Source organism: Chiroxiphia lanceolata, chromosome 2 (genome assembly GCF_009829145.1).
Source record: "Chiroxiphia lanceolata isolate bChiLan1 chromosome 2, bChiLan1.pri, whole genome shotgun sequence".
Classification (NCBI taxonomy): domain Eukaryota; kingdom Metazoa; phylum Chordata; class Aves; order Passeriformes; family Pipridae; genus Chiroxiphia; species Chiroxiphia lanceolata.
In genome coordinates this window covers 33,993,802-34,021,293 of record NC_045638.1, presented here as the reverse complement: position 1 = coordinate 34,021,293, position 27,492 = coordinate 33,993,802, and the positions used below count along the sequence as shown (strand labels likewise).

General features: G+C 39.5%; 2 protein-coding genes across 3 annotated transcripts in view; one reads left to right on the top strand and one right to left on the bottom strand.

The window, feature by feature from the left end:
- CYFIP1 (cytoplasmic FMR1 interacting protein 1) overlaps nucleotides 1-27,492 on the top strand; it is a 73,883-nt gene that overhangs the window by 45,618 nt on the left and 773 nt on the right. For both annotated transcript variants that reach the window (XM_032679194.1, XM_032679195.1), the window contains exons 23-30: nucleotides 622-709; nucleotides 12,026-12,169; nucleotides 13,696-13,786; nucleotides 21,034-21,164; nucleotides 23,437-23,509; nucleotides 24,678-24,772; nucleotides 25,906-26,144; nucleotides 27,035-27,182. In XM_032679194.1, coding sequence (XP_032535085.1) covers nucleotides 622-709; nucleotides 12,026-12,169; nucleotides 13,696-13,786; nucleotides 21,034-21,164; nucleotides 23,437-23,509; nucleotides 24,678-24,772; nucleotides 25,906-26,144; nucleotides 27,035-27,182 — 1,009 coding nt within the window. The remainder of the gene's footprint in view (nucleotides 1-621; nucleotides 710-12,025; nucleotides 12,170-13,695; nucleotides 13,787-21,033; nucleotides 21,165-23,436; nucleotides 23,510-24,677; nucleotides 24,773-25,905; nucleotides 26,145-27,034; nucleotides 27,183-27,492) is intronic.
- Nucleotides 4,769-10,036, bottom strand: LOC116782460 (fibronectin type III domain-containing protein 9-like). The gene is made up of 2 exons (XM_032679196.1): nucleotides 9,585-10,036; nucleotides 4,769-7,295 (listed from the first exon to the last, which is right to left on the bottom strand). Exon 2 carries the CDS (start codon nucleotides 7,166-7,168, stop codon nucleotides 6,497-6,499), a length of 672 nt encoding a protein of 223 aa, XP_032535087.1. The 5' UTR covers nucleotides 7,169-7,295; nucleotides 9,585-10,036; the 3' UTR covers nucleotides 4,769-6,496.

The window sequence follows — 27,492 nt, the reverse complement described above, 5'->3', positions numbered from 1 at the left end:
TGCACTGCTCCATATCTTTGTAGTTCTCTTGCAGTCCTTTTAACACTATATAAAGGTAAAGCTAAATGTGGTTTGTATTGGTATTTGCTCACACTAAAGTCTAATCAAACTTTGGAAGCATTGATTTTGCTACAAGGATTATACCCTTCCTCATGACTTTTTTTAAAGGTAACAATCTAACATACTTCTGCTGTGAGTTTGGGGGGAATAAAACTCCAAAACATTAAATAGAAATGTCATGTTCTTCTTTGAAGGTGTACTTCTTTCTCAAGGATTTAATTTTGTGAGCACAAGGAACTTCTTTACTCCCCGTTAGAGGTTATTGCTACTTTGTTAATTGCTTCCTTATTTGCTGGGCTGGGCTAGAGTAGAGGTGAGGACTCTTTTGGGGCTCTGCATACCACTGGAAGAACAGTAACAGTTGAACTGCATTATGATTTGTGTCCATGCTTTTGGGCAATGCAGGCTATGTGCTTCCCCAGTTTCTACTAGGGCTGAAAGGCTACCAGTCCAGCTTTGATTTTATATGCAGACGAAAGCAGTATTATACAGGGAAGGTGGATCAGGTGCACACTGACTAACCTAAGTATAATTAATTAATTCTTTACTATTTTTTTATAGATTTGTTCGGACCGTGCTACCATTTTCTCAGGAGTTTCAGCGAGATAAGCAGCCTAATGCACAGCCACAGTATCTCTATGGATCAAAGGTTGGATTTAATTCCTGTTATGTTTATGGTTTGCTAATGTTTAAAGGTATCTCTTTTTAATTATAGAAAGTATGGTATATGAAAGTTATTAAATAGCCTGAAATACATTCTGTGTGTATTTTAAATTGAACATACACTTTTTTTTCAGACTTTGCTGTGAAGCTCACCATATGTTTCAGCCAAAGTGCAAGTGATTAGTCTGATGGTTAGTCTTATTTGACATAGCTAAAAATAATTCCTTCTCTCAACCACCTTGCATTGCACAGTTGCTTATAGTGGCAGAGCAGACTTAAAGAAAAGATTAATTACTCATCTGGTGAAGTGAGAATGAGAGCCCATCTTGGGTGCAGCTGCTCCCTTGTTACAGTGAGCAAGACTGAAGTGAAGGGAAAATATAGGAAAAATTGCTTCAGATGTTATCTGACTTAAAAGGAGTATAGATTCTGACCATCATAAACTATCAGATACCAAACTGCTTAAATTATTTTTTTTAAATGTAGCATTCCAACCAAGAGCCTCAAAGTCATTGGGATGAAATTGGAATTCAGGGCATCTCATCTCCTGCATTAGCGTCATGTTTGTTGCTTTGCAGATTAGGAGGGCCTGGAATATTTATGCAAGTTTTCAGTAGAAGTGTACATGATATGCACTCATGTACTCTCTGCCTTAAGGCAATCCCTGATACTAAGGTTGGAAAGGAGCTTATGTGGGTGACAAGTTGAAAGAGCACTTGACACAAGAGAATAGTTGTGGGTTTTCATGGGGCTACCCGAGTGAGGGAAGTTAACCTGTATTCAGAGGACCAATGCTATGCTCATGTGTAATAGATTTGTTCTCCCTAACCACTGCAGATCTATTTTCAGAATTATTACCTGAGTCTTAATGACAGTTAAAGGCATAGTGCATTAACATATATCTGCATTTTTAATATCTAGTCAGAAATATTAACCTACTTCCAACAGCAGTAAAAACCAGCAGTGATATCTTCAGCAGATCATTTGAGAATATTTAACGAGCTGTCATTCTATATTTTGCATTGTTTTTCTGAATACCAGGGAGGCAAATTTAAGTATAGAAAAGATAAATGAAAATATAAGGATCAAATTAGAGAATTGACAATAAAAAAGCTTTAAAATTATTTATTATTATTTAAAATTATTTAAAAATATGTACTCAGTTATACTTTTAATTTATACAGGTGTGCTCTAAGTGTCATGTCAGGCTACTTTCATTATCTACCTCCTGCTTAAACATGAACATAATTAGTCTGTGTCTTACTGTTATTTTCTGTACATCATATCCTAGTTATGTGGTGCAATCTCTGCCTAGCAATCTAGTTTTTGAGAGCTGAAGAGATAGCTCAGAAGTTGCAGATTTCAGTCCTAAAATATCTGTTTTATTTGTAAGACTTTCATGCTTTTAAAATGTAAAGGAAGTAGAAAATGATTCACATGTCTTAATGTGGAATGTAACAGCTGATTGTTTGGTCCTGTGAATAGTGTTTTATATAATTATTTGCCAACAGGGCACAGTAAATTATAGGAAAGTGGGATTTCCTTACATTGGAGTTATTGTGTTCCTTACTATTTTAGGAGCTGACCAGATGCAGCGTAGAGCAAAAAACCCACTGAATTTCATAGAGATTGCTAACTTAATTTATTTGAGTGATGATACAGTGGGGTGAGTGACAGAGGATTAACTGAGGAACACTTTTTTTATCAGTCAGGTTACATTATTAAAATGAGTTTAGTAATCTTTACTCTGAGAGCTCTACATTTTCAGAAATCTTGATTATTTTTATCTATGAACAGAAGCAATTGAGGAGGGGCTTACTTGCATTTCTGGAGCAAATTTCATAACTAAATATGCCTATATTAGCAAATATTCCTGACTCTCTGTAATTTTAAATTTTTACAGGAGTATGTTTTTATTCTTGAATCTAGTGTGGTTCGAAATTGAGGATATCTGAATGGAATTTTTTACACTCCTACTGTATACAGCCAGTAACAGATAGGAATTCTTACAGGATGGAGGCTGCACGTTCTAGTGTGGAATATGACTGCATGATATTATTCTGTGTAGTATATAGCCAGGCTTGTTACAGAGCACATCATTGTTTGGGTCCTTTAACTATTACGTTGTTGAATTGCCTCCTGACTGGATAATAATGAAATATGGAGTAGCTGTGGGTTTGGTTCTTTTTTAATTTTGTCTTTTTTGAGTTCTCGAACTGTTCAAGATATTCAGGTGAGCGCTTCACATTGATCATTTTGCCTTCATAGTGAAGAAATGTCTTTTCCATGTTGGATTTTTTTGTTGCTGGTTGGTTTGGAGTTTTTTGGCATTTTGGAGTTTTTACGTTTCTTTAGCAATGCATGTGTGTATTTAGGTCAAGTCAAGAGTATTTTGATTTCTTGTGCCTATGTGCACTCATATATGCATGTATTGCACTGTAATGGCTAAACACTTTCTGTGCAGAAGCTTTGCACAAGCAATATGCTTGTATAAGTGTAATTAAAGAAGGTTTTAGTTTGGATCTCCAAGTGTTCACATATTCTCAGCTATTTCTAAATGAATCAAAGCATTTGGTCTATACTAATGTGTATTGATGCTTAGCATAGACAGTTGTAGCAACATTCTCTTTTGCCTCTAAAGTTTCCTGAACAGTATCTTCATCCAATTAGCAAAACAAAACCCTGCAGATAAAATTATTTCTTCTGACTGAGATGGAAGCAGAGCTGTCAGGTGGGAAGGGGCTGACCTGCAAAAGCTTCTCAGGCTTTTAAGTGAGCTGGAGTATTTTAAAAGATTGTTGAGCATGGTCATTGAAATTCCTTTACTCAGGTAAGGTGAGTGTAGGATTAATGAAATTAATGTTAGCAGGTTGGAATTTGGCAACAAGGAGTGGATGCATAAAATATTTAATAATGTACATATAAGAAAGAGTCTCCTTTGGGGATTTGAACTAACATGGCATGTTGATGAAATGCCTGGTTATATAGAGGTTGTGTAGACCAGCATTTAAGAACTTGCTTTCTTATTCAGTATTTTCCAAAGATTTTCATGTTTGCATGTCTCCTGCATTTTGTAGGCGCTAACTCATTTGTTTTCTGAAAAACACCCCTTTTGGAAGGTACTTTTCAATGTGAATATAATGGTTTTTATCTACTGCTGGTAATTAACATCAGTCTGCACTCTGTTGTAACTTGTTATGAGTTTGGTAATCACTTAAAATGTTTGCCCCTTACTAGATGATGGTTAAAACTGGACAGTGAACTACCAAAACACAGAACTGCCAGAATGAACCTGAATGAATATGTAATAAAACTTTCTGAGCAAGAGAGGAAGAATCATGTAGTTGTGTGAGCGTGTGATGACATGAGTTGTTCAAAGCTAGTGGAGAACACAGATGCCACTCTGTATACATGGCTCATTTGCAGTGGGTGCGAGATGCTTCATTGATTGTAAGATAATATAAATGTTTATCTAAGTAGTGCACAGTAAACTCTGTGGGTGGAATGGTGTTACACTTAGATGAGGTAAATCCCTTTGGGAGCACTTCTATGGTACCAGTTTGTCATCTCAGTCTGATACAGACGTGTCTTTTTGGATATATGTGTTTATATACAAATAACAAAATTCAGTAGGTGAATTGCCTCTTAACTGCTTTAAGACTGAACTGCTCCTTGTTTTCAGTAGGATATATACATGTGTATATAACAAATATATGGAAATATGTGTATTGGACTACCTTAAAACCCACATAAAGAAACAGAGATGCAGAGAAGTAAACAGGTTTTCAAGGGCCCAAGATGTTGGTAGAGATAAGAATATGTCTTGACTCCATCCCTTTAACATTAAAATCATCTTTTCTTTGATGAAAACCCGATCACAGGAGTGTTACCGTTAATTTGATTACAGAAAGATATTAAAGCATTTTTTCTGTTCCCAGTACCCAGCCACCCCTTTTCAGAAGTTAACCTGTAGTGTTGGCTTCATTGTCTGAAGAGGGTTTTTCAGTGTCTATTTCATGAAAGACCATCATTTGAAACAGTGGTGCACTGTTATAATTTTCAAGTTTATTTGAGACTGATGTGCAAGACAAAGAAAAACATGTCAACTGGAGGAAATGCTTTGTAGCAGGTGGACAAAACGTTATGGCTAACTTCACACAATGCAGATGCCTTTTGAACTGATTTCTAAAAGTAATACTTGCCCCCATCAGCACATGTTTCTGTGTGCCATGCTTATCCTAGTAAAAAAAAAAATAAAGAAGATGCATCAAACTTATGCAAACTTGTGTCTTCCTTCCGCTATGAGAGTTGATGCTTTTCACAAGTCGTGGGAATTGTTGTCAAAATAGAGTAGCTGAAGAGATCTGTTACCTGCTGTGAAATTGGGCACTCTCTTGCCAAAATTTTACACTCCCCTAACTTCCAGGGCATGGTGGAAAGGGATGGCATCTGCCCAGCTAACAGTTCTCTAGCCTTTACTGGTACAACTGAGCTGTGTCGGTGGGAGCTGACTTCACACATACATTCATACCAATAACGATTTAAAATGCTTGCAGTCACAGTGTACCTTTGTTTTCTAGGCAAAGTATCCTGTATTTTATATGTACTATATAGCAATACTAAGATTTATCATGTTTTTATGGAACACAAATGCACTTAAGAGATTTAAAACAGAGTGACTTATGCATGCAAGTCAGATTAGAGTTGTAATGTTGTGAGAGTGAACAGGTTTCTGTCTGAAGGACCTTGGCACTTTGCCATGAAGCTCGAGGCAGAGTAAGATAATCGGCAGGTTTTCTTCTTACAAAAATAAAATGTATTTTTACTATCTTGCCCTCCTTCGTTACTCAAAATGTACTGTGCAATCAGAAAGAAATTTGCAGCTGATTAGTGAGTTTTATCATTGAAACTTGAAGGGAAAGAGAGAAGGAAGGGCCGGGAGCTGCTTCTCTGAATTCCATTTCCTCTACAGGGAGTCACTGGCCTGTGGAGCAGAAGGTAGCTTGTGGTGGGAGCAGAAGAGTGCAAAATGTGATAACTCAGGATGTTTCCTTAATTAGAAGTGTCCTTACAAAGTCACTGTGCTGCATGTATGTAGACCAAGGGAAAATTTCAAAGACAGATGAAAGGATACCACAAAAATCCTGGTGAGTTTAGCTTACATACTGAGACTGACCTCAATGCACATGGGAGCTATGGAGAGCACCATGGACAGTGAAGTATATAATCTGAATGCAGTAATTTGCAGTGTGTGGTTTGGGAAGCAGTTAAATTTGTATGAGTAAAACACTGTCAAACCACTGCACTCTGTATGTTCCAGTTGCCTGTGGTGTAGCAGTCTCGGTTGCCATCTGAAAACTTCTACTCAGTCTTATTCACTCTAGTTAAAAAAAAACCCACACAAAACCCCAAAAACCTACAAAAATTCTCATGGTCACTTTTGATTAATTCTTCTATTTGCTTGCTGTTTTAGACTAAAGAAAAGCAACCAAAAAATCCCCTTGAAATGTAAACCAATTATTTGCTACATGCTTCATTTTTAAACAGTGGAGTGTAACTGAAGTGCTCACTTCTTGGGAATGTGAACCTTTGCCTCTGAGTACTTCTGGATGCATATAGGTTGTTGGAAAGGGATGTGACACCAGAGGTACAGCTGAGAGCGCTGGGGTGAGAAGTCAGAGCTCCCTGTTGTGAACACTGGCAATGCATGTGATGTGTTGGAAGCAGTTGGGATATCATACATAGTAAAAATCTTCTCTCTGACAAAGGGTTTCTAATTTATAGCAGAGCACTGTCCCATTACTGGGACTTGTTCCCGGCTTTGAGAAGTTGATGTGACAGGCTCATTGCACACAGAGGGATTCTCTATGATTGTGGCCAGCTGGATGCCACCTGGATGCTTTTCTTCAGTGTCCTGCATCTGTTGTCTCTGTCTGCTGAACTCCTCTGAGGTGTAAGCCACGCTTTTGGTCCATGCCTCCTCATGGTCTTGTTTGGAGGTCTTGTTTCGTTCTTGCAAGCGCTCATGTCTCCTGCGGCACAGGAGGTGCAGGCAGCCATAGAGGAGGATTGCAGCAATGATGAGGAGCAGGATGCTGCTGGTGAGCCAGATGCCCAGTGCCAGCTCTTTCTTGGTGTTGCTCGCAGATGCCGGGTCTCGTTCCAGTGTGTTGAACACTCTGCACTGGTCACTGGAGGGGTTTGCGGACTGGCAGGTCACGCACATGATGTATGTGGTTAGTGGAGTTAGGTTTTCAACAACAAAGGAGGAGCGACTGGTGGGCACTCTCTCTTCCTTCTGAAAGCTTTTTCTTGAGTAGCTGGATAGCATGTTGTTCCAGTTAGGGTGGTACATGATGCTGTAAAAGCTGTCAACACAGCCGGCCATTTTTGGCCAAATTACCATTGCCGTGTTTCCTGTGATGTTTTGGATGGTAATTCCCATCAGTATGTTGCTCGTGTGTTTTTTCCTCTCTTGATGCTGATCTCCCTGTGGAAAGGGAAGACCTTCTTTGGAGGTAATAGAGAATCTGTGGCACTGAGGATGTTGTGTGGATCTTAATCGTAGTGCTCTGTAATTTAGGAATGGAGTTTGTTAGGAAAGTATGCTCTCATCTTTGGTACTGCAATGTAAAACTGTGAGATTAAAGTTCATAGAGTTTGGGGTATTTTAAAATGTGTATTTCTCTTCCAAGTGAAAGGATAAACATAAACTTAGAGAAATTCAATCAGAGTTGCTGCCTGTTACAAGTGACCAGTTTTACCTTTTCTCCATGAGAGATGGTGAATTTTTGCAGAATTTGCAATCAGGGAATAACTTCCTTTTACATTTTTTTTTTCCAGGTGATAATGGAAAAATACAGCAGTTGTTTTTTCTCTAGTCTGAGTGTCTTGCATTTTATGTTAAGTGGAAAAAGAGGGTTGGCAGGAGTGGATATTGAGGGATAAATGCCTCTGCCATCCACAAGTCTTCATTTTTGCCAGTCACATTCAATTGAAGAACAAAATAGTGTTTGGAAACATCACCAGATATTATTTTGTCTCCAGTATTTTACATTAGTTTCTTATTCACAAATATGAATATGAGCACCTCTCCTATAAAGACCATGTGAGAGAATTGGTACTGTTCAACCTGGAGAGGAGAAGGCTCCAGGGAGACCTTAGAGCACTTTCCAGTACCTAAGGGGAGCTGACAGAACAGCTGGAGAGGGACTTTTTACATGGGCAGATAAGTGATATGACAAGGAGAAATGACTTTAAGCTGAAAGAGGATAGATTTAAATTAGATATTAAAAAGAAATTCTTTACTGTGAGGGCAGTGAGGCACTGAAACAGGTTGCCTAGAGAAGCTGTGGAAGGTGTCTATGCCCATCACAGGGGTGTTAGAACTAGATGATCTTTAAGGTCCATTCCAGCCCAAACCATTCTGTGGTTCTATGATACACTCCATTTTTGCTGGTGAATTAGCACATCTGTAGCTACTGCGGCTCCACTGCGGCAGTGGCTGTGATGACTGTACATTGGTGGTATCAGTATCACAATATCTAGTCTTGATGCTAGTCAGCCTCTTGGAAAAGCTTTCTTAAGTTAAGCTTAGTGAAATACAGCTTTCACTGTAGCATGCCTCTTGGAAAAGTAGTGGTTGTTTTTTTTTTTAAATTACTAATAGTCTTTTCTGTTCTAAATGATTTCATGTAATCCCATAGTCTGTCTGCCCTGAACTTCTCCTCATAATAAAATTCAAAATAGAAAACCTGCCAGTATTTTGAGATTCTCAGTATATGTTACCACTGTAAATAGTGAAAGGAAAGCATCTATTTTGTGCAATTTTCTAAACACTTCTATGAAAGAATATATAATAACAGCCAGTGGGTATTTTCATTTGGTTTTGCTTTTACTGTTGTGAGTGTAACTTTTGAAAAAGAGCCTATCTCTTCGTTTAATTGTCTGTTTCCAGTGGCACTCATGTGAAAGTTTTTCTTCCACTTGGAAAGTTTCTTACTTTTTTAATGAAGATAAATGGCCATGACAATAGCACTGTATTTAATTGTTTATGACTTCATTATAAAAATGAATTTATTATGATCAGATTTAAAATGTTACATCTCCTGACTAAATAGCAATTAAGTATTGAAAATTCTCTGAGGAAGAAATCTTCTAAGATTTGCTCATAACACGTTCTGAAATTATTCTGTAATACTTATATTTTATACTATATAGAAGACTGGAAAAGTATATATTATTTTAGTGAGATTTTGATAGTGACATTACATTAATAGTAAGAATTCTATACCTATTTATCTATGAAAATTTTTGCTCAAGGCTTTTGGATTATACTTATTGGGAAGTGAGAAGAAAAATATGTATGTTTATTTACATTATGATGTAAAACTATGGATATGAATGATCTGAGTAGATACCACTGTTCTAATTATGTGGTAAGTGCACCCTTTTAATACAGAAACAGTATAAAGGAACTGAGTTTGCTATCAAATAAACTTATCAGACAGACATATTTTGGCATCTACCCAGCTACTGCAGATACTGAAATTGGGTGCATTAGTAAGATCAGAGCTTTTACTTTCTCGACTGTCTTCTCTTTAGCTGGTATATCCCTAGCACTTAAAATTACAATTTTTTTATTTTTTTTTAGAACACTTCCTAACACAGCCTAGAAACAATAGTTTCACCAATTTAATCCTCACAGCATTTTGTAAGTAGAATGTTTGGACTGTAATTAAAAAACAATGATACGTTTCTAACATTACAAAACATCAGTTATTAGAAGACACATAGTTACTGACATGTAAATGTTTGGAAAAACCATTTGATGTTTTATGGATTGTAAAGTCAGTACTTACCGTCACTTCCTGATGGAAATTTCAGAACAGGATTTTCATATGACGATGCTGCTGTGAAAATGATTTAGATACCAAGTTTTCTCTATCCCTTTCCACATGAATTATTTCCTGACTGATCTCTGTTTGCCAGTTTGCTTTTTCTTCCCCTCAGATTCCCTGGACTGAATTCTCATTGCTTGGTGATTTCAGTTTTTTTCTCCGATGCTGCTAGTGGCATGGTTTCTTTGTCTCTTCCACTTAAATTCATGCAAGAGCACATCTTGTCTAAAGATGCTGTTGCCTGGCTTTTCAAAGACTATGCAGAAGAAAAAAATGTCTTTTCCCCCCTCTCTTGCTTGCCTCCCCTTGGACAGTGTACTGCTTGAGCATCCCTGTTATATGCTCTTGTGCGTGGACTAGTGATGCTGTGAGTGATTAATGTTAGCACTTAGATGACATCAGCAACTAACAACTCTTTTTTTTTTTTTTTTTTTAATTTAAGTAGGGGAGGGAGCAAGTATAGATTAAAAAATAATGAACAACAACTTATCTTCCCTCCCTCTCCACCCCCACTCCCCTTTTGTTAGTGGCTTCTTCCCTAAGGATTTTATGCTTCTGTGCATCGTGGGGGGGAAGTGGTGGTGGTGTGTAATGGTGTTTTCTAAATCCCTTCTCACAGTTCGTAAAGCTTTAATAATGCAGCATTTACAGTGGACCATTTTAGGTACTCTCCCATGAGGTTTACTTTAAAGAAAGCTGTATTTTTAGATTGGCTGGCTTCTTATTGTGAAGTTTTTTAAATACTGAAATCATAGGTTTAGGGCTTGCTTGTCTGTGACAAATTTTTGCTGTCTGAAGAGAAGTTTCTTCCCCTTAACCTCACAACAGTAAAAAGCTTTAACCTACTGAAGTAAAATTCCTCTTGTGCTATAGTCAAAATACGTAGTTCGGATGTGTTTGTTGTGGAGATCTACCTGATTGGAAACATCAAAAGCAAAAGAGGAAATCTCATCTTTTAGGGGCAGTTGTGTAAATGCTTAGTGTACCAGGACGTTGATCTGCACATCTGTTCTTAAAGTTTTCCCAGTTCTCTCCACTGTCTTTGCCCTGGAACCCTTTTCCATATGCAGAAAGCTGTGGAAATGCACAGGTTGCAGTGGAGGGATGCTGCTTTAGACTGCCCCCCTGGTGGGACATGTTTGGAGTTTGGCCTTTTAGCCAGCTCTGATGTAATAGCAGGACTCTGCTATGTATTAGGATTCTAATAATTATTCAAGTGTCTGTTTTAGTTTGCATCTAGAATGCAATTTTTAAATTTCTAAGACCACAGTTGGAAACTAGTGTTTATATAGAGATTTATAACGTAAATAAAAATATGCATTTTCAATCCTGGTTGCTTCTAAAGATGGTTTTTAAGTCCTTTTCTGTTATGAGACTAAAATCCTTCAGGAGCTTGGTAGAATTTCATTACTTGAATTCCAGTGTTGACTTGCATGGGTAATTAGGGCAGGATCTGCATTGAAGGAAATGTTCTCCCTGGAAAATTTTCTATAACAGCTGTGTGTGAAGTTAAAAGTCTAATAGTGTGCTGTTTTCCATGTGTGTATTAGAGAGAATGAAACTGCAGAAAATAAAAGGAAACACGACAGTGCCTTCTGTAAGAAAGGACAAAGAAAGAGCAGGATTCCCTCTTAAAATTAAATTTCAGGATATTAGGAGAACAACCCAGTTGCAGAAATGGAGGATGTCAAGTTATCTGACTCCTCTCTGATCTGTGGCTTCAGCAAACAGTTCTTAAATCCCCATACAGCACCAGTCTGTACAGTTGTGTTCACTTTCATAGAAATAAATGATAATATGGCAAAGCACCTTGTCCAATTTATACAGCTCTTGAAGAATTTCCATGAGGTTACATCCCAAACTTAGATTCGCTTTGATCTTGTGTACAGCTAAGGGGTTTGAAGAAGAAAGATCCTTATTAATTAGTTGCAGAGAGCAGTAACTGCAGAAGGCTTTTTCTTGGAGGTGAGTACTCAGAGACTTAAAACAGAAAATTGAAGTAACTTCTTTCAAGATGTTTTGTGTATAAAATGGATGATATAGGAATAGAAGCTGTGCTTTAAATTCAGGGATCTGAACGTTGACTTTGACTACTCAAGCCTTTTATTCTCATGTAAATAAAAAAAATACAAAAGAGGAAATGTTCATGGCTTTATAAATGGTAAATGGAAGATGTCTGGTGGAAAAAAAAAGTGTTTACAACTTTGTCTTGCTAATACAGAGATTTTGGTTGAAGTTCCTGCCTTATAAAAGGGAAACTCTGTAATTAAACTTTCCAGAGTGACAGTGAGATACAACGTTATTTTAGTTTTATTATACTTTAAAACACTTTTTAAATTATATTATTATAAAGATACAGGCAGACAAAGTTTCCATTAATCATATGTGTTCTCTCATTTTAGGCATTGAATCTGGCATATTCCAGCATCTACAGCAACTACAGGAATTTTGTTGGTCCCCCTCACTTTAAAGTCATCTGTAGACTTCTTGGATATCAGGGCATTGCTGTGGTGATGGAGGAATTGCTGAAAGTTGTCAAGAGCCTGGTATGCTAATTGTCTTTAATTTTCTGCTATTCCAAAGGGTTTCTGGTAGGAAATGTCTCAGGGAAAACAAAGTGAAAATAAGATCTTGGATAAAAATAATTAAAACAACTTCCACTGAGGTTCAATATAAGCTGGACTTGACAGTCTTGTGCAAGCAATAGATATGCCTTGGTACCCTGAGCAGTGTTTTGAAAACCTGAGATTCTTCATTAGAGATTAATTTAATTTGTGGAAACCTATGATGTTAGGGCCTAGGTAGACTCTGGAAAAGTGTGAATATTTCAGATTAGTTGATTTCAACTTAAAGACCATACTGTAAATTTTCTTTCTTGATATGTTTTTGACAACAGCTGGAGTGTGCTTTCTGCCTTGAGCCTAACTTTGGGGCTGTCACTAAGGACATCATTAGTAGATGACTCCTTAATAACAAGCCAGGTTTGATCTCCATGTTTGATCTAGCAGTGGTGCTTGGGCCAGATGTACAAGATCTTACCCATACAGCCAGGGTACCCTGTATTGGAAAGGACCTTTTCTGTAACTAGGAGGAGGTTGAGGGGCTGACTGTTTGCTATATTATTACTATTTATATATACAGCCATAGTGTACTGCAGTTAATTTAAGCCAAAGAAATTCTTTTCTGCTCTGTCCCTGTTGCTTGTAAGAGGCTTCCTGCCAAAAAATCCAACTGGGAAAACTGTGGTATTCATAATCGCACTTCAGGCACTTGACACATTTGGCAGTTTGTTTACAGTAATTCCCAAAATGTTCTAATTACATTTTTGGTGTTCTAGAAAGGCTGTAGGATGCTTGAAGAAGTGCTGTAGTCTAATCTTCAGGGAGAGAGGAAATCACATATATTTTTCAGGGTTTTGGGTGTTGAGTGTTGGTTTGTTGTGTTTTATGAGGGATTTTTTTTTTTAATAACTTAGTGGCAAATCTTCTCAATTCATTAAAGGTGGCATTGAACACTTAGTCATTTACAAAGAAAGTTAAAAGGCCTGGGGGAAGATATCCTGCCAATGCCTGATGCAGATGCTCAGATGTGGGGAGACAGATAAGAGATAGGTATCTAGTAGGAGGAAGAGAGACTGACTGTAGGCTGGGAACTATGTCTCAACTGGTATGTCCAGAAGAGCCAGTTTGGGCAGTTACAGTCATATCTGATCATCAGCTTTTCTCTCTTGTTGCTTTTGAAAGTATTCAAATGTAACTTTTTTACCAAAAACCTAAAAGTTAGTTGGACGGTAGAGACAGTGTGCAAGGCAAGAGCATGTTTTCATCTTTTTTACCTTCCTGGCCTTAGCTGTTGTGCCACTCTTCTTGTAGTGAAAGGTGTCTAATGCCACATGAAGGAAAGTGAAGTTCTGTTCATCTGAAAAAGTTGCCTTTTTAAATATGATGACTGGTGGAATTAAACGCAAGATTTTTAGAACTGCTCCAATTCATGTGTAGTTTGAATGCAATTCCTTGTAAAGTTTCTTCGTTCAATAACACTGACATGTTTGCATACATCTGTTTTCTCTTAGTTACAAGGGACAATTCTTCAGTATGTCAAGACCCTAATGGAAGTGATGCCTAAGATCTGTAGGTTACCAAGACATGAGTATGGCTCTCCAGGTTAGTTCATGTTTGGTGTTATCACAGCAGCCTTAATAAGATGATACTAACCACTGTCTTCTAGATCTTGTATATATCTGACTTTCCCTCCCTCTTTTGCCTCCTGGTAATCAGCAGTTAGTCTGTGTTAGGCTTTTGTGTTTTGTTTTATTTTGTTTATTCCCACAACATGAATCATTGAATGCTGGGCTTTCTGCAATTACATAATAAAGTTTAAAGACTGCTATGCATAGAGCAAAAGGATGACAATCTGTATATAGGCAGTCTTAAGATATAATTGATCTTGAGCTGGGATGTTCACAATAGTTTCTATTTTTAATCTTTCTCATAAGTGTGTTGAGCTTTTCCTCTGCAAGTTAGCCTCTCACATTTTTTCTTTTTAAATGTCTAATTTAGATAACCTTGATTCTCTGGAACAGCCTCTATTCCCTCTTCCTTTGCCCTTATCAAATGTCAGATAAAAGGAGTGATACTGCTGAGAGGCAAACTGGTCCTGCCAGAATAGTTATGTCTGAGGCTTGTGTGGGGCGCATCTTAGCTGCTCAACAGGAGGAGTGACAGTTGCAGGAGAAGAAATGGCTTTGAAAGCCACTTACCACTATGGAGAAATAATTGGCTAATTAGTATTTATCACATTGTTCACTGAAATTTTGAATCTGCTTCCCCCCTTCAAAATATTCCTCCTCCACAACTTCTAATTAACACAAATTAATCCTTCCATGTGCCACCCACCTCCTGAGTTTATTTTTCCAGAGTTGCTTAGTTTTATTAAATGCCACTCCAACTGGAATGAGGTTGGTTTTTTTTTTGCTTCCCACAGTTTTCTTGACGCTCATTACCAATATTAAATGAAACTGAGGCATTACTAAGTGTTTCCTTCCTATTTTTCTCCCTAGAGCATAGAAATGGATGAATCATGGTAGTTAGCAAAAAAAAAAATAATGTCTCTGAGGCTTTTATCCATTCATTAAAGTCTTACCTCAAAAGCAGTAGGTATTCTCAAATGTAGATTATGCATCACCAGGGTCTGTGATGCTTCGGGTGACATTAGGAAGCTCATAGTCTGTTGCCAGAAATCCTCACCTGTAAGGTAAGATGGCAGGAGATGCCCAGGGACTTTAGGAGAAATCTTTTTCTTAATGTTAAAAGGCAATCCATCCTATAGGAAAGGCAGAACTTTACTTGTACAATGGTAACAAACAATTTGGATCTCATATTTACTCTTCCAAAAGAAATACCGTATGTTTAGATGCCTACTGTACCGAGAAATCAAAGCAACTCCTATTTTTACATGGAAGATCATGGCAACTAGAATTGGACTGGATCTCAAAACCACACCTGATTCTCTGCTCCTTCAGTGCCCCTATTCCTGTCAGGTTTTGTCTTGACACATGTAGTTTCTTTGTTCTGAACTATTTCTAGCAATGGACACTTAATAACCCCCTGGAGAGTCTCTTCCAAGAAGTGGCAGAGACAACCTTTATCACACTGTCTTGCCGCTTCTCCCTCTCCTCTCAAAGACACCAGACAAAAAGACTTGTGGAAGCTCAGGGTCCCTCTATCCCTCTCTCACATCACGGGAGCATTACATTGTGCTCTCTGACACCTACCCATCATGGAGCTGTCTGTCCTTGGAACAACTCTGACTCATAAAGCAAAATGTTCTCTGTGATGAGGATGTGCTGTAAATTTTAGCCCTCATCTGATATCTGGAGAGGAACTGCCAGATTGTAGAAGGGGGGGCTCAAAGTGTGCTCGATTTCAGTCACTGTCCTCACCTTTCTGTGCTAAATTCTCCTCCATAACAGTCTTTGCCGCACCTTGTTGATGTGTTTTGCCACAGAAAATGCAAGCCAATACATGCCAACTGTTGACTGTTCTCTCCTCTGCCTCCAGAAGCTTTCTCAGAAATTACTGGTTGTAGTAGTAAGCCTGAGTGCTATGGGATATATCTGTGTGCTGCTTCTGTTCTTTTATAACAAATCATTCAATCACTAAACTGGCACTACCTACGTACACAGACCAGAACTGTGATTCCAATCCCTAGATTAAATATGTAGATTCTCATCTCTCTTGATGTAACATGCATTTATCAATTCAGAATTAATTTCCTGAGTCCATTCTCCACAAGCAAAGTGATTTAAGTATGCTCAGTAAATAAGCCTCTAGCTCTTTCATACACTTTGGACTTTTTATTTGGAGAGCTTTGTTTGGTCTCTGCTGATTGCAATTCCTTGAGCCATAGGAATTCCATCAGCCTTCTAGACTTGTGGATTTCTAAATGATGGTTTATTCCTGCTAAAAGGAGCAGAGTACAGACAGTGGCATCAGAGTTGTTCAGGACTCCTCTTTGCCAATGGGTTTGTTTCCATAGGAACAGTCTAAAGCAGCGGGGAACTTGCTCATCTTGTAGTCATAAAAATATTTGTCTAAAAATACATTAAGCATAAAGATTTTTAAAGGGACCTTTTAAAGTTGCTGAAGCTCTTAAAGGAGTATTTGCCTTATAAGAGTTTAAACTTGAAATTTCATCTTGGAGGTAACATTCTTCTGCTATTTTTGAGTATTTGAACATGGCATTCCTGCTTTTGATGAATGAGTATCGTGCCGCTCTGAAGTGTCGTTGAATACCATGAGGAAAGTAATTTGTCATCTCTGCTGTGAGATGAGGCTTTTGTCACTGGTATACCACCCCTCCAAAACAAAGTTTTTTAAAAACTGATGAACTTAGCAAGACATAAACTTGAAGAGAAAGTAGCCTAATTGTGTATTTTTTCGTAAGTATAGTATTTCCATATTCTTTAAAAAAGCCCCAACAAAACCAAACCAAAAAACCACACAAAACTGAAACAAAACACTCAAGCTGGTGCAGGACAAAACACTTGTTACCCCAGGCCGTGATCTCTTGAAATCCCATGTGTTAACACCACAATTTGGGGAAGTCTCCCAATGCCCCATGCTGCTGGCTGCTGTGTTCCCATCTCTCCTGGGCTGATTGTACAGCTGGCAACACCTTGTGAGCTGCTTCAGCACAGCAGTCTGGCAAAAAAGCAGTCTTCCATGCCTTCTTTTTCTAGAATATTTCAGGTCAGACTGTAATAGGAACTGGAGCAAGCCTGCACTGGGAAGCATGGGGGAGAGCAGTAATGGCTGAAGGCTGCTGAGGAAGCATCACTTGGGGTGTAGCAGAAGGGTTAAGTAATGCTTCCTGTTATCCCAGGCTTTTGATCAAACTCAGACGAGTAGGAGAATAAGTTAAGTGGAGGCACAGTGGCCTAAGTGCTCACTGGATGAAGGGAATGTATTCATAGGTCTTTCTGAAATCTGTCCATTGGAGAAGGATTTGTGAGAGCATCACAGACTATTTGAAAGACCTAAATCACCTGGTTGACTGCAAAAGGGCAGTAAGGACTCGTTAAATATGCAGAACAATGGGGTATTTCTTTCTAGCAAAATAAACACAGTGCACAGGCTCCATGGTCACAATTCCTGGATACATGGAAGTGCTTAAACCTTATGAATAGTTCTATGTCAAGGAATGGCAGGACCAGTGATATGCAGAGTTAATGATGTCTCTTGTGAACCAAAGAAGTATTTGGAGCTAGTATTGAAAATTATGTGTGTGTTGAAATGTATGAAAGTGAACACAGGCTAAGGGTCATTATAGGACCCGATTTCTTGGGAGCAGTTTTGCTATTGCAGATTATTAGATTTTATTTCATAATAGTCAGTTCTTTGCAGAAAATAACCCAAAACACACTAGGCCAACAATTATATTAAAAATCCAGTCTGTTTTTAGTCAGAAATTCAGTTCACTTGTCATTAGTCAGAAATTAGCAGCTCATTTTTGTCCTAATCTTTTAGGTACCAGAATTATTCAAGCTCTGGAACGTGTTTGATTTCAGTCTGTAGGTGTGAACTGAGAAATGAAAGGTGACCAAAGCGAGGGACTCCAGCTTTGTGTTGCATGTGTTGATTTGCTCAAACTTCCTAAATGAATTAGTGTACAGACTGCACAGCTGAAACTTGGCATCTGCTGTTTGAGTGCTGTTGGGATGGGATTTTAGAAGCAGAGAAGGAAGCTAATCCTTTACTAATCTTCTGTACTTTACTGGATCTATTTTATATCAGCAGTCTTTGCTTCTGTTGAGATCTGTGTAAATCAGAAACTGGGATTATAAGATCAATTATTATGACACCTAATGTCACCCCATCTGCAGGAATAGAGGGATTTAATTGAAATTGCTTTCTTGGGTAGGAGAAGCAAAAACCTTGATTCATTTGCTTTGCAAAATTCAGTGTCTATATAACTAACTCAGTGACTTATGATTGCACCTTAGGGGAAGGAGGAAGGTTGCATGCAGTTAAGTGAAATTAACTTTCCTAAGACACTTGTTCTTTTTCCAGGACTTCTGTAGGCATGCATAGTATTTCATAAAAATACAGTTCTGTGTACTGTACACAGAAGTGTAATTGGGAATGCCATTGCTTGAACATTAATGAAGACATGATGACGTATTTCTGCCACAGGACTCCATTGGGGAGCAGATTGTGCTTTCATCAAAAATAGCCTATGTAGCTCTGTAAACTTTTTTCTGTTTTGCTGGTAAATCAAGCCCTTGATCTAAAGGGAAGTAGTACACGGATAATGGCAGCATTTGAAACAATGCTAAATGCATGCTAAATACTGGCTGTCAGCTTTTCAAAATAATGTCACAATTTGTTCATGAATGCATCTGTGTGGGTGTGCATATTTATATATCTGTATATGGAGACTGTGGCTTTGGGTGAAGAAATAAGGAACTTTGCTAAGGATTTTGAGAGGAGCTCTGCCACCTGGACTGGCTGTAAAAGAGAATATGTAATTTTTACGGTATGAGCCTCAAGCCTCTCTGACTTCTACTATCCTGCTGCTTTTGGGTGGACTTAATGGCTCATTTTGGTGTCAGTCACACTTTCAATATGAGTTTCTTTTTGCTGTTCCTGGTTTCTCTCTGTGCCATCCTGCAGTTGATCCTTAGAAGATCTTTCTTTCTAGTTGTGGAAACCCTTTCATGAGCAAATACAAAGGAAATACTAGTGTAACTAGAACATGCTGTACACTTGTGGTAAAGCTTCCCTAACTTTGCATGGTTTTCCTGGCATCAAAAAATTTTTTGTGAAAAACTTCCTGCCTTTTCAACTTCATCTTTAAAACAGGAGTCCCAGTACTCAGCACTGCAGCATCCCACTGCCATGGTGGGCAGGTGTATTTAAATGACAAACACAAGTGTTCACTGCTCCTCATACACCCAGCAATTGTGACTGGCCTGTATTCTGCAGCGTTGAAAGAACACCGACGGCCTTTTCCAGAGCTTTTTCATTACACAGTCCCTCCCCATGTTATGGGGAGGAGGGAGTTGGTGATGTGCTGGCATGACTTGTTTGCTTTTTAGCTAGGTATAAATGTGGGTTTTTTTAATAAATTAAGCTCAGCAAGCACTTGCTACATCTCACCTTTCTCCATTAGTTTTTCAGTCCTGTTTTTCTGTCGAGTCACCAGAGTACTAAAGTTAGGTCTGAAATTTATCTTCACTGAATACATGTGGGAACACTCATTTACTGCTAATTTTCTATTGACAAACACTTCTTTGAGATGTAACAGAGCCGGCCCTGCATCACCTCGTCATGTACTTTACTGATGTTTCGTCTTACTAATTTTGATCACATAAGACTTTCTGTAGAAGTGTGGGAGTTAGCTACACGGTTCTCTCCTTCACTGTATGTTTTCAATTTCCTCTGCTGAATTTGAGGGATTTCCTTGGAATATATAGGGTGCAGGCTGTATTTTATATTTGCGTGCTCCACTCAGCCGTTGCCTTACTGGGTAGATATCAAAGTCTAATCTCCTGCATGAGAAGTGTTCATCATTTGTGTTGAAGAAGCACATGGGAAGGTGGTGAAGGGCATCTATGTTCTCTTTCCTTGTCTTCTTTCAATTGCTTTAGATGCAATTGGGTGGAGATTTATCTGACTTAATTCAGTGTAATGGAAATGAACTGCCATATGCAGCATTCAACTGGAAAGCTTTGTATGATGCATTTTCTTCTGTTATCAGCCAAGGGGTTTTGGTAGCTTTTTAAAAGGGGCAGGCTTGTTCAGACAGATGGACAAATGCTGATAAAAATTAACTTGTAAAAAGCTGAAGAGCTGTCTGACCTACCGTAGTTCTCTGCTCTTCCTCTCCCATCCTGCACATCACTTTAATCTCTGTGGTGCTAACCAGGTCGAGTCTCTGCAGAAGCTGCTAAGCCCATGGTTTCCTGGGCTTATCTCTAACCAAGGACTGCACAGCCTTTCTGGGGCTAGAGGGTAAGGAGCTGGAAGTCCACCAGTGTGTTAGGTATCACTGTTGTTTGGGAGAGGTTTGGTGGAAAAGATATATGTTTGTGGAAATTGTGGTTTTGAAAATCATAATTTTAGCTGGTTTTTATCAGCATTTGGCAAAACTTTGACAGAAATTGTGTTCTGATTATGCTTGTCAGCAGGATCTAAGCCTAAGCCTAAGTAAAGCAGAACTTTACTTGTGATCTCTGTATTTAATTGCTTTGTGAGGTTGCAGGTCACCTCTGGCCCTGTGGCACTGTCAGTCATACCCTGATACTACCCCTGTTCCATATATCTTTACTCTCTGCTCCGTGCCGGCCCTGTCATCCATGAAAATAGCAGCTGTGAATTGAGCATGTCAGGTGGTGCAGCAGGTTGGAGAACAGAGGCTAGAACAGGACTAATAGCAGACAAGAACCTAGTTTCTCTTCCTGCTCCCGGGTATTTTTTTCTTACCTCTTACACTGGCTCCATTTTGCATGATGTATGCAGTTAAAAAGGTCAGTGCACTACTGGCTTAACACTTCATAACCTCTGATTTTTAATGCATTTAAGTGCTGCTTCTTTCAGTTTCCTCTAGGCTGCACATCTGGAGATAAAATCTCATGTACTGATACATGGAGATAGAACTCTAAACCTGCACCCTTGGTTAGTTTTGCTGTATACAGTATATGCACACACATTTGTGCAACCTTTGAATAGGCAAATTGGTTAGAAAATCAGGGTGGTTTTGAAGCAGAAAGAAAAATTAGTCCTGGTCCATGTGACTTATCCACCTGTCCAGTATCCTTTGCTTTTTTGAGGTAACAAGTGTGTCTGTCACTAGATTTCATTCTAGTTCCTGAGATTTATTTATTTTTTTGCTTCTCTTTTGATTTCAGGTATCTTAGAGTTTTTCCACCATCAGTTGAAGGACATTGTTGAATATGCAGAACTGAAGACTGTTTGCTTCCAGAATTTGCGGGAAGTGGGAAATGCTGTCCTGTTTTGCCTCCTCATTGAACAGAGTCTGGTAGGTGCCTGCTGTGCTAGTTTAAAATCCATCTGTCTCTCAAAATGTACTCTCATATTTTTGTTACTGACGTCATCAATAACAAGGTTGAAATCTGCGAGTTTGCTATTACTGATGGGCAGATGGGTAGAAACAGTTCCCTGTGCTAATCTCTTACAGTCTTGCAGGGGCTTTCATATCTGTGAGACAGCAGTGATGCCTGACTGCTGGGTGAGAGACATTGCCTCTTGTATAGTACCTGAGGATCTAATATTGTAATCTTCACCATAAATTATAATCACATATAGTACTGCTGCATTCAGTCACAACAGAGAGAGTCACCCTCTCTTTATGTCAGTGAGTTGTGCATCTGGTACTGTTATATTCCTTTCCTGCATGCCATTCCTGTTGTCATCACAAAGTTAATGTGGACATCCTTGGACATCCCCCTTGCTGCTTTGATGGCTGACAGTGGTGCCTGCTCTGGCAGACTTTCATCTGTCCTAGTGCGAATGAAGCTGTGAAATGTGTCCAGTCTTTCAGCTGGTTCTGATATATCCTGATTCTACCTCACACTGTGCAAACCTGCCCGCTGCTGAAGGCACAGTGCTACAGTTGCTCTTTATTCCTACCTCTAGTTTTCTTTTCCCACTCTTCTTCCACATTATTATTTTTTACTGTTCAAACAAAATGGCCAGCCCCTGTAATTTCTTTGTCTTCAATGCTTTTGGGTGCTTACAGAGGAAAAGGTGGGCATTGATAATGGACCAGAATGGCAACAGGTGTGCTGCCTTCCCTTTCTTTACCTACCTTGTGCTGTTGAGACTTGGGTGGGGAGTCTCTTCCTGCTGTGCATACAGGCACCCTGCCCAGGCTGTGCAGGCTCACAGTGCTGCTGAGGTTGGACATCACACAGAGATCTTTGCTGACTGCAAACCAGCCACGTCATTTCCTCAGCAGGCTGGATGGGGGCCTGCCGTTGTACAAAAATAGATCCTCACGGAAGATGACTTCTCTAGGGTCTGTTAAAGCTGTTGATGTTAGATAATGTAATGGAGACATGCTGTTCCTCAGAGTCCAGCTCGTGGTGTTAGAAGGATCCCTCCCTCATGGGGGAGAGTAATTTGAGGGCTAGGTGACAAGCAGCAAACCTCTATTCAGTAATGGGATGACTGAAACAGAATGAGAAACTGTATTACTTTGGATTCAGGCTGAGTGGGTATGTGGTAAAAGGCCAGGCAGGTGAGGGCCCTAACTCCCTCCTGAGAGAATTGCTTGATGGTGTACCAAAGTGACACCAGCGTGGAGGTGCCTTCTTTGGGACACTGCCTAGTCATACCCCTGTATTCACTGCCTTTCCTCTTGATTTTGCCCTCAGTCATGTGCCAATGTCCTGTCATGAAATTCCATATTTTTTCCATTCTGGTCATCCATCATAACTAATCTAGACTTTACCACAGTGCAAAGTGTAATTCTGAGTACATCTCTGCTAGTGGGTGGGTCTTGTTCATCTTGACTGCCTAACACATGCATTTTCCTGGTATTGACATCAAGGAATTAGACCTGGAAAAGGCACATGAGCCCCAGTACCCTGGCCTTGCCGAGAGTATAGCTGATGAACAACTCTTCTAATATTAGTGTTGAGAGATTACAAATTAGTAGGGCCTCTGCTTCAAAAATGAGGAGAGTGTTTTAGCAAAGTCATGCATCTGCTTCTGGTCATCTCTGCATTTTCTCTGCACATATATACAGCAGCCAAGAAACAGGAGACATCTGCCTCCCTTTTTCTCTGTCCCTAAAGATGTAAAATACTTCCTAAGACATGGTTCACTGCTGCTATGTGTCTCAGCCTGCTTGGCAGGGAGATGCTCCCACAACGATAAGCTCCCACTAGGATAATGGGTTGTGGCTTTGATAAAAATAACCAAGCAGTGAGTCATCTTCTTCCCCTCTTTGTCTGCGCAGGAGCCGTCTGTCACTTTCTCACCGAAATTACTTATTCTGCATTAGTTTATTTAATAATTACCCTGCCCTTTATGAACTGGTAGCTGAAGGTGGGAGGAGAGTTGCTGGAGTTTGTTTGGGAATTCAAGGTAACCTGATGAAATCAAATCGTCTTTTGGAATGATCAATGAGGAGGGAGCAGGCTCCCTGTGGTGGTGAGGGAGGCCGGCTGCCCTCTTGTGTTTCTACAATGGCATTGGCCTGCATTTGGAATTCTGTTGTGGGGTCTGGTGTGGTTTGGGGATTGATTCTTTGGTCCTAAATGTTTCTCATTTTCTTTTTGTTCCAGTCCCTAGAGGAAGTGTGCGACCTGTTGCACGCGGCACCATTCCAAAATATTCTGCCCAGGGTTCACGTCAAAGGTGAGGGTTAAGTGAAAATACTTTCTTTGGGTAATGTTTTCCACTTCCCTTGCTGCTGCTGCAGTTTTGGTAACTGTCCCCAGACACCCTTTACAACACCACTGATAGTTGCAGGACAAAGGTAACAGATTGAGGTCTGTTTGCCTGGCTGAAAAAACATGTGTTTTTTGGCAAGGCTCTGTGCAAATTACAAGAGGAAGAAGAGGAATGCCATGATATGGAAAAGCAGAATGGATGCCCAGGGCAGTATTATCCTGCTTTGCAGATATGGTGACAGGCTTTCCTGAAGCTGCAGTTCAGATTATAGGATTGTCAATCAGATGGAGTAGATTTGATCACACAGGGTGTAGGAAATCTGTCAGCAAGTAAGTAAATATCAATGGTTCCTGGTCCCAGTAGATTTTTCACATCCTTTTTACTAAACTAAGCATGCAGTAGTGAATATTTGCAATATTGCTTCCTTTGGTATCTGTTCTCCTCTTTCATCAACAGAAAGTGAGCTGTCCCCCCCTGCCCCCCCACCTTCTCTTCTTTCTGTGTTGCTTCTCTGTCTCCTTTCTTCTCCATTTCTTGCTGCCAGAGCAGCTGATTTGTTTTGCTTGGAGAAATCCCATCAGCTTGAAATCTGTGAGAATGTTTCCAGGCTCACAGCAGCTACTTGCATTTCTGTATAAAACTAACCAGACCATTGTAAATGGTATTTTCCCATTTGCCAGAGAACATTTCCTATTTGCCAGTGTTGAGGGGGTGCCAGCTGCTTTTTCAGCCTTGCTATACACAAGATTCCATCCTCATTGTACTTCACCTTCTAGAGACAAGCATTTTATGCTTAAGGACAATTTAGTTGTCTTAGTACAAGTAGGGGTCAAATATGTCAGCAGCAGCATAATAGAGCCTTATATTCTTCCTTGAATTTAGTTAATTAAATATATTTTACTACAAGTCCTTCTTTCTGTATGCACAAGTAATGTAACATTTTAAAATATAAATGTATATTTTTCTAAAAGCGTGTTGAGGATTAACACACTCTTTAGAACTGAAATTACCTATAAAAATGACACACAGAGTTTTCTTCCTCACTGAATAAAGATTGTGTGAAAATAAGAATTTTCTTGATTAACTGCAATTTATTAGTGCTCTCTTTTTTTTTTTTTTTATTTTCTTTCAGAGGGTGAAAGACTTGATGCTAAAATGAAGAGACTGGAATCAAAATATGCTTCACTACATTTGGTTCCTCTCATTGAAAGACTTGGCACACCCCAGGTAATCTCTCTCATTTGTGTCAGAGGCAATTCAAGAAATCTCAGAGCACCAGAAAGCCTGTCCTGATAGCTCTGTCAGAACTTCAGTCTGCACATCCAGCTTGTTCATACAACAGGATTTTTTTTTTAGATCCATGAACTTGGTAAATCTGTTAAAGCTCAGATATAAAACTCAGAAGTTTAAAACATTTGAGATGGGGGTGAAGGTGACATGTTTGGGGGAAAATGCTAATTGACATGTATGTTGCTATGTGATACCCTCCCAGCATAAAGTCCAGCCTGGGAGCTACTTGTGCAAATTTCAGCAAAAACAATCCATTTTCTTGTGCACCTGTATATATGTTTTTAAAACATTTTTTTACTCTTTCAGCCACTCATTTAGAAACTCTTGGAAAATGAGCTGTCATTTGAGTTGAGTGCTCCTGGAAACAATGACCAAAGAGAACATTTTTTAACTGCCTTTGCAGCTTCAGCACTATTTCCCTTTCTCTCAGTGTGAGGGCTGCATTAATTCCCTGTAGAAGTTTACAAGTGGGTGAGATGTGAATAAGTAGAAACTAAGCACATAGTGGTCTGAAGCGAACTTCAGGCTGCTTTCGTCATCAGAGGTGCTGCAGTTCAGTAGGTGCCGTTGCAGTAGGAGAGCTCTTGTTGCGATGGCACAAGATGGGACAAGCCCTAAACAGCATTGCCTCCCTATGGATTTTGTCTGAGCCTGTTTGTGCTCTCTTCTGAGCTTTCCCATCTTGAACAGCAGCAGTAAAGGAGATGTGCAGGAGAGCACAGAAAGGAGGTACTGCTCATACTAGCAGGGGAGCACAGAAGTCTTTGGTTTTGCTTTCTGCCTCCATTCAGACACAGATTCTTTAAACTTTCCCGAGACAAGTCCAGGACTAGTATTACTGCAGTTAGTGTCACTTACTTTCAAGCCTGTCTGCTTTTACAATTTTCTGTGAAATGTTTTTTCCACTCATCTAAGCCCCAGGTTAGCAGTCGCTGACCTCACTCGGATCAGGAGATATCTCTCCTAGAATAAACCCAGTGAAAATGGAAAATGTATTTGTTTTTTAAACTAAGATCTTGTGGTCAAGTGGCTTTTACAAGGATTTTGCCCTTTGTTTCTCTCCACCTTAGCAAATAGCCATTGCAAGGGAAGGGGACCTCCTGACCAAAGAACGCCTCTGCTGCGGCCTGTCCATGTTTGAGGTTATCCTGACAAGGATCCGCTCCTTCCTGGATGATCCCATCTGGCGCGGGCCCCTGCCCAGCAATGGGGTGATGCATGTGGATGAGTGTGTGGAATTCCATCGCCTCTGGAGCGCGATGCAGTTCGTCTACTGCATCCCTGTGGGAACACACGAGTTCACTGTGGAGTACGTACTGCCAGCTGCCTGCGGTTCACCTGCGGCAACAGCGCTTGGCTTGTCCTCCCTGTCAGCGGCAGTGGGGCCGGACAGAGGCGTTTGTCTGCCTGCCTGCCAGAGCTTAGCACAAAAACAAGGAAAAGTGCTGCCATCACTGGGAGGGGCTCATAATCCATGAACACAGATACTATTGTATCTTTAATGAAAATAGCCCTCTATTTTAAGTATTGCCAGTGTACAATGAGTGATCCCATGACAAACAGGCCCTAGCACGTGTCTTTCAATAGGGGTCATAGCCCTATGGATGCTCAGCTTAAATAAAATAGCAGAACATTTGTGCATCTATTTCTAACAAGTATTTCTTCTCTGAATTAAAAGCAAGAATGAGCACTTGGAATTTAACATGATTAACATGAGTTAACCAGGAACTGTTGTTTGTTCTTGGTTTTGTTGAATTTGAGAATATCCTTATTTTGAAAAACTGTTGAGCTGTAACGTGCTTTTCACTGAGCAATTAGAAAACAGCATAGGACATTTGCTTCCTTTCATGCCTGCAGCCTAAAGGAACAGAGTGGTGTTGAATTCCCACTTTGTTTTCTTGGAAAGCATTGTTTCCATTGAAAATGAAATGTAATGACACAGGAGTCTAATGGGGAGTAAAGGTTTTTGGAGTAACTCTACGTTATGTAAAATTTGTGGAGGGGGGGCTTCTGGTATTTTTTTTAAGCATCCATTTGAATCGCTTGTGATATCTGCAAAGAAAATTAATATACCAGAGCTTTTGCTTTCTAGATTAATGTCTAGCATATTTATTATTCAGTGTAATGGCTGATTACCAAGTGTTTACTGTAAATAGATTTAGGTGAAACCTGCTCTGTGTGATGTGTTTCTTGTTTCAGGCAGTGCTTTGGAGATGGCCTACACTGGGCTGGCTGTATGATCATCGTGCTTTTGGGGCAGCAGCGTCGCTTTGATGTGTTGGATTTCTGCTACCACCTGTTGAAAGTCCAAAAGCACGATGGCAAAGATGAGGTTATAAAGAATGTGGTGAGTTGAAAACATCTGTTCTGTATTTGCTGCAGTAAGAAAGACAGCAACAACTCAGAGCTGTTGGTGCTCAAATGCAGCGTAGATGTAGCAATCGCTTTTAGAATGAATCGCTGAAAATGAGGGCACCAGAACTTTCGAAACAAAAGATTAAGGCATCAATACTGGAGTGTGAAGACTGATCAAGTAGAATTCTGATGTCCCATGTATGTGAGATTTTCTTAATGCCTTCCATCTCATATACGTGCATTCAGATAAAGATAAGGCTGCTGTAAATTGAACTTCTTTGTACCAAAAGCAGCACTGTCAA

Excerpts from the sequence above, each read along its gene's own strand:
- LOC116782460 (XM_032679196.1), bottom strand. The coding sequence starts at position 7,168 with ATGGGAATTACCATCCAAAACATCACAGGAAACACGGCAATGGTAATT.